This window comes from Chiroxiphia lanceolata, chromosome 9 (assembly GCF_009829145.1).
Source record: "Chiroxiphia lanceolata isolate bChiLan1 chromosome 9, bChiLan1.pri, whole genome shotgun sequence".
NCBI lineage: Eukaryota > Metazoa > Chordata > Aves > Passeriformes > Pipridae > Chiroxiphia > Chiroxiphia lanceolata.
Genome location: NC_045645.1, coordinates 25,074,918 through 25,082,180, shown reverse-complemented (window position 1 = coordinate 25,082,180; position 7,263 = coordinate 25,074,918). Strand labels below are relative to the sequence as shown.

At 46.4% G+C, this 7,263-nt stretch overlaps 1 protein-coding gene across 1 annotated transcript; it reads right to left on the bottom strand.

Moving 5' to 3' along the window:
* Nucleotides 1-308: 308 nt before the first annotated feature.
* TNFSF4 (TNF superfamily member 4) lies at nucleotides 309-6,973 on the bottom strand. The gene is made up of 3 exons (XM_032696761.1): nucleotides 6,717-6,973; nucleotides 2,183-2,225; nucleotides 309-682 (listed from the first exon to the last, which is right to left on the bottom strand). The coding sequence occupies exons 1-3, from the start codon at nucleotides 6,912-6,914 to the stop codon at nucleotides 309-311; spliced, it is 615 nt and encodes a 204-aa protein (XP_032552652.1). The 5' UTR covers nucleotides 6,915-6,973.
* Between the last annotated feature and the right edge of the window lie 290 nt (nucleotides 6,974-7,263).

Sequence of the window (7,263 nt, the reverse complement as noted above, 5' to 3'; positions counted from 1 at the left end):
TGCGACTTTCTTTGGCTTTAATTTCTGTTCTCCTCAAGGGCTCTGCACATCCCTTTCCCCTGAGAGTTGGAAAGATCCATCCTAGGTAGCAAATCAGCTGCACAGAGCTCCAAAGACATGAACATGGCACACACTATATAAAGCCCGTTTGCACTGTGGTTTATCTGTCCTCCAGCTGGGGCTTTCCACAGCCCCAAGGAGGAAGGCTAGAGCAGTCTGCCTGTACAAGTACAGCCGGTGAGAACAGGCATCCCACAGGCAAATGGATTGGTAGGCAAGGCTGTACTTTACATGTTGCATTGCATACGTCAGCTCCAACAGAGAGCTTCTTCAGGGGGACTTTGTAACACCAGGCTGAGCGACAGATCCTTGATGTTGGCTTTGGAGTCAGTGCATAGGGTGACGTTATCTTCACGGAACAAGAAGAGCACTGTGGTGAAATTTACTGCAATGAGATTTACTGTGTTGTTACTGCTCTGGACAGTCTGTGTCCAGAGGGCACTGTTCTTAGATTTCTGTGTCTTCTGCAGGGTCAGCTTCAGCAAGTCCTCTTCCAGGTAGAGGGAACACGTCAGGGACACCAGGTAGAGGCCATCACAGGGGATCATGATGGAACCATTTCTGATCTGAATAGAGCCTCTTTCAGCAGTGAGATTGATGGCTACTCCTTTGATGCTTTCACCTGGAATGGAAGAGGGAAAAGATGATCCCATGATTACAAATGTCGTCTGGTAAATGGGTTGTTTTATAACAACTGATTACAGGAAAGATGAAAAAATATGGGAAAGGAGAGAGTGAATCAAAGAATAGGGCAGATCAGAGCTAGAATAACATCTGCTCTAGACAGACATCATCTTCTGTGGAAATTTCCAGGCTCTTTTGATTAAGCTGTGCCTTTTGGACTCAACTCCAGTTTATATGAATTCTTCCTCCAAATTTCTATTTATGCACCATTTACTTACTCTATGTGTTACTTAAAAAACAGAAAAATATATTAAGTAAAGTATCTCTGTGAATTTAGGAAGCATGGATTCCTAAAAAGGACAGGAAAATCAAGACAGTAAATAAGATGAGGAAAAAGTGTTCAGAGTTGGAAAGAAGACAAAAAGTGCTTCCTGTGAAGATGCTGGTAACATAAACCCTTTTCTTGCGGTTTGGTTCTGGGTTTTTTTAAACAAAAGACAGGACAAAAGAGCAGCATACAGACATAAACAGAAGAATCTAATTAATACGGAGCAGAATCAGGAGAAATTAAACTGGAAATTAGCATGAAAGTTTTCTCTTGCAATGAACAGTAACAGTTCCCAGGGCAATGCTGGTCATGTTTCCCTACTCTGCTTCTCATTTTTCAGCACACCAGCTGAACACCCCGGACCAGGGGACTCAGAAGGTCTCCAGGCAGGCGGCACCAACTCTCTGGGCTGAGGCCAAATTTCTTAAGCTTTTCCTCTAAAGAACATGAATTTATATTAAATTAGACTTAGTGCTGCCTCACACTATTAACAGAAAGTAAAACGGCCAACAATATTTTTAGTATGATTTAAAACTTTTAATAATTGGTTTTATCACTGAGGTATGTCATGGGACAAACATCCAACGTAGCCGGCGTGCAGGGCAGTGCTACTTCTGATAGGGTGTGTTTGCTCACTCACTCTTCCCCATGAAATCATTTACATTTTTCATACATCAGGAAACCATTGACTTGTCTCAGAAATACCCCAAGAGTGTGCCGTGTGTACTCAGTAAATTCTCAAAATGCATTTCTTGTTCATTCGTGAAGTGAAAACTTGTTTTAGGAGATAGGTAAGGGTTGTAGAACTCCATGTAGATTTTCAGGTTTTTTGTTCTGCTCTGGGAAAACCCTTTTCTTTCATTTTGGCCCCTTGCAGCACTGGGGCAGACTTGGCCCCTTTCTCCCACAACAGCTCTCCTGGCACGATCCTCCATCAGAAGCAGCAGCCACCACTGTGCCACGAAACACATAACAGCTATTTAGGCATTTTAGGGCCCCCTGGACGCCACAGTTGTCCCTAGGGTCGGTGTACAGTAGAGCAGGGAGCCAGGAGCCCTTCCTTTGTGCCAGGGAATGTGGTGCAGTGGTGGGTGCTGCACTGGGGGAACCAGGGATCATCGAGGAGCCAGGGACCCTCCCAGGGTGCCCCCTGCCCCAACACCCACCCACCTGTGTACCGGATGAGGGTCCACGGCACTTCGTCGCTCTGAGGCTGGAAGAAAAAGAGGAATCCTTGTTAGGGCACCTGGTGGACACCCCACTGCTGCCACTATCATTTTTGTTTCCCAGATGGGACTGGGGCTTCACCTCCAAAAGCACAGCAGGCAGCCTCAGCTGGCACAGCTGCTGCTACCCAGCTATGCTCCGTACTTGCTTTTATATCATTATTATAAAATACAGTTTTAGCAGGGTTCCCAGCCGGTGAGATTTCCAGCCTGGGACTGAGCCCTCCACACAGTGTTCCTGTTTAGAAAACCATGCTGGTGACTGTAATCGAGTCAAACCAAACAGTAAGGAAGGACCTCGGGGTGCAGAGCCTCTTCTGCATCAGTGCCTCGAGTCTGACTTACAGCCAGGGGCACCCAGCAAACAGGCATTGTTTGCAGAGCAGGGACCCACACATGCTACAGGGCACCAAGGAGTAGGTCTGGCTTTATGGTTACTTGTACTTTGAATCAGGCTGTTACTGGATGTGTGTCTCTCACAGGCTCTTAAGTGTGTTAAGATGTGTTTAAAATTGATTGGAACACCTCTCCTAAGACAGACTGAGAGACCTGGGGCTGTTCAGTCTGGAGAACAGAAGGCTCCAGGGAGTCATTAAAGCACCTTCCAGTACCTAAAGGGGCTACAAGAGAGCTGGAGAGGGACTTTTGACAAGGGCTTGGAGTGATAGGACAGGGGTGAATGGCTTTAAACTGATAGAGGGCAGGTGTGATAAGATATGAGGAAGAAATTCTTTACTGTAAGGTGATGAGACACGGGCACACATTGCCCAGAAAAGCTGTGGCCGCTCCATCCCTGGAAGTGTTCAAGACCGGGTTGGATGGGGCTTTGGCTTTGAGCAACCTGGTCTAGCATGAAGGTGTCCCTGCCCATGGCAGAGGGACTGAAAAAAGATGATCTTCAAGGTCCCTTCCAGCCTAACCATTCTGTGGTTTGTATTTTATGAATGTAAGGATGCAAATACAGAAATGCGCACCTTACTGATCAGGTACACAAAACATCGAGGTTCAGTATTGGATTTTTAAATCTGAACTCTGCATCTCAAACTTGTCTCTCATCATAACCACAGAAGACCCGAATCTGCAGTCTCTTCACAATCACGAGTATTTAGCATTTTGCCTGATTAAAGACTGAAAGATTAGGCTCGCTGCTCCATCTCTTCACCTGTTACAAAGGCTTTCTGGGGGAGAAAGTGGGCTAGTGAAATATGAGTTGGGCTGACTTTCATGGATTTGGTCTCGTGTTACAAGGACAGGGCAGCCCCTTCACTCCGAGCACAGGGAACGTGTTGGAACAGAGCAGAGTGTGAGCACAGACATGGAAGTCTACAGGTTCAGTGCTGTGCCTGGGTAAAGGCAAGTGGCAGGGGAAGGCGGCTGGAGCTGGGCTGCCCTCTGTGATCTGTGCCAGAGGGTGAGGTGGGTGCCGGTGCTGGGAAAAATCTACTCTGGCACCCCCTAGTGCTGCCACAGCTGATACTCTGCACTTACTCCGTCGGTAAGGCTGGCTACGGCTGCCAAATCCAAGCTTTTAACGTGCCGTGACTCAGGTGGAACTATCTCCATTAGCATTACCGTTCCTATCCACTGCCTCAGCAGCTTGAATCTTGGGCTTACTCTTATTCTAAGCACCTGAGTGCTCAAGCATTTCACTTCTGGCTTAGGCAGCTGAGATTTCCAGGTAGTTTCCCAACAACACAATAGCAAAGCACGAGGTCACTGAGCATCTGAGGTCAAACAACATCCGCCGCAGTCTGTGTGATCTGGCCACGGGTGGACAGGGTGTGTTAAACACAGACAGGCTGGATGGCAAACTTGTAGCAATTATATCAGCGCCGTTGTCACTAATGCACGTTACCTGTTTTACACATCTCTGCCAATTATTGCACGATCTCAAAGCACTTTGCAGTTATCTACCAGTTAACTGTACTGAGGAGAGGATGTGTCAGTAGTACTGGAAGGACATCCGTGAGCTAGTAATGAAGTTAATCACCTCTCTTTCTCTGTTCTGCCTTCTTATGGTGTGCAGGAAGGGGTGCAAGAAGGGCTGGGATCACAGAAGTGCTTCTTACTGACTGCTTCAAATTTCCCTGTATCATTTACACACAGATTTTCAACTTCATTCCTGCCTGTTCTGGATCCCCAAACTTCCTCCTACCTGGAACACTGTGCCTAGAGCCATGTGGCAGAAGTTTCAGGAATAGGTTTGTACAGCAAACCTCAGGGACCTGATTGAGGGGGTCACTGTGGTCATGGGCCCAACTCCCTGTGTCAAATAGATGGCAGATGACTGTTCTCTGGAAGTGGGCTGTACCTTCTCCTCACCGGGAGATATTAGGATTAGGGTTTTTACCTCACTTGCAAGAGGAGAGCTGTGGCAAGAGGAGGTAATTCCAGGAGATATGGTAATTGTAGATGAGTGAGAGCAGACTATCACTACCCTTTTTTTTAACTTCTTTGGAAATCTCAGCTGAGGCTTACTCTCAGATGGCATCACAACAGAAATGAGATCACTGTCCCTTTTAGTTAAGTACAGTCTGGGCTGCAGATGCTAACTCTCTTAGCATGTGCCGTCACATTAAATGTTCTGTGGTTTCACAGAACAGTCCAGGGTTTTTCTTTTCAGAGCTGTGAGAATGATGGAAAGGAATCAAATATGATCTTTATGTGAAAAAGTACAGATATTGGCTTGCAAATAAAGTTAGTGCGGCACTCTCCAGCCTTGGAGAGCAGAATAAGACTCTTCCCAATTATAGGAACAGCCACTCAGTCACTCCCGTGGACCAGCACTCCCAGTCTGCCTCTCATGCTGTTGTGCCCCTACTTCCATAAAGTCCATTTCCCTAAACTGTCTGAAGAGTCAAGTCAGGTTAGTACTCCTGTCCTTTCATCAGACAGTTATATGGTCAGTTCACAGTTATCCTACTGAGCCCTGTAATTGCACTGCGATGAAATCCCCCCACATACAGCCCGTGAGACTGCTCCTGCACATTGTGGTGCACTCCAAACCAGACACCATGGTTATCTGTTAAAATAATAGAAACCAGTCCTAGCCTTGTAGTTAGCAAGTATTAAAAACTGAAAAAGTCCTCTGGTGACTCCTAGGACCTGGACTTTTCTTCTGTTGCAGTCACTGCTCCTCGAGCACCCTGTTCAAGTTTTTTCTGTTGAGGAAGGGTTGTAGTGTGTCCCCTCCTCAGCTGCTGCTCTCTTGGGTGTGTAAGGCTTATAGGCAGAAATGTCAGACCCTGCCCTACTTCTCTAGAAGAGGAGGATTAGAGTTAACATTTTACAGAAGAGCCAGATACTGAGAGATGGGCCTTTACAGCCAAAGTGTGACCCGGGAGAGGTTTCTGCACCTTGAGCAGTGTGATAGCTTGCCCTTTTCTGCTGGCAAAAACTCTCTTCTCTCTCCCAGAGTAGTGGAAGGAGAAGAGGGCTGACCTGAATGACAAGTGTTATCTGTCAGTGTTACCAGGCTCATCATTCTGCAGTTTAATAACCACCATGAGATCAGGTCAGTGCAACTTGTGCAGAGCACAGGGGTTTTCATTAAAAAGCAGAGGACCCGGAGCACGAGGCCATCCCTCCCTTGCATGGTTACATGCCTGGCTTGCTACTCTGTCAAGTCTAAGTGGGAGGAAAGAATGAACTCGGGTAAAACGAAGCACAACAAGCTTTAAAGTGGTACACAGCTCCTGGAGAAGGTGTGGGAGGAGAAGTCACTGGTGCGCAAGCGGCACTGAAATAGCCGTGAAAGGTTGTTGGCAATCCACCAGCCTGCAAGCACGTGAAAGAGGCAAATGTGTCTGCTGCGATTTTTGCTGAAGTACTGTGAGTTTCAGGCATCTCTGTTCTTTATACTGTGTGCAGTGGTGTTATGTGTACACGAAACTCTCTCTGACCACATCAGTCTTTCTCACACGCACACACGCGCACAGGCTGTCCTCTGCAGACACAGATGACTGCTCCTAACCCTGCGATGTGGGCAGGTTGAGAGCACAAAAAGGCTTCAGAGGGTCTTGCTATAGCTGGCACGAGATAACTTGCTTTCTCACATATCTGCCAGCACATATAATACATTTTAAAAGTTGTTTATGGGCAATCTGGGTTCTCATTCACTCAGATGATTGTATTTAATTAAATGGAAATACGCACAAGTCACTGCAAGTAGGGCAAGGAGTCAGACCTCCCTCCCCCAGAGGCCAGCGTAAAAAGTGTTCTTGGAACAATCTCTCTAATGGACAACTTGGCCCCAAACCCTGCACTGGGCAATACTGGATGGTGTTTTGAGGACAAGCAGTGTAAAAAAAAAAAAATTATTAAAAAATAATTGCTATCATGAGGAAAGGATTAAAAACTTGGGGTTTGAATAAGGATAAACCTAAAAACTTTTTTCTTTTCTTAAAAAAAAAAGTAAAAAATAAAGCCCATACAAATCTTTATAGGCCAAAGACCATGGGTTGAACACGAGCTCTTACCGTTGAGGGCTGCAGAAAATCTATACCAAGGTAAATCAGGCAGGCAAGCAGTAATATCCACTGAGCAACCGCGGACACGAGGTGCAGCGTGTTCCTAACCTGTCCTCTTTGCCAGCTCCTCCATTCATCCTCAGCACGTTCCCTTTCGCAATCCATCTGCTCTTCGTTTGTTGGCTCTACTTCTGGCTGTCCTTCCATCTCAGCCTCACTGCCAGCAACTGCTGGAGAAGGAGTCAGAAGCGCAGCAGGAGCCCAGAAGGGGCAGGGGATGGATGAGCTGTGTGCTCCTGTCCCAGGAGCAGAGATGAAGTAAAGACAGTGCCTTCAGGAGCCTGCTTTATGCACCCAGAGAAGCAGGCGGGGGAACTTCTTTGTGACTAATCTAAATTTCCCCTTCCTTCCTTTATTTCTTTCTTTTCTTTTTTTCTTTTTTTTTCTTTTTTTTTCTTTTTTTCTTTTTTTTTTTTTTTTGTGTTTGTGTGAATGTGGGGGCTGATTTATTGCATCCCAGTTCAGTTTTGAGTAAGGGCCTTTGAAAGGAAATTGT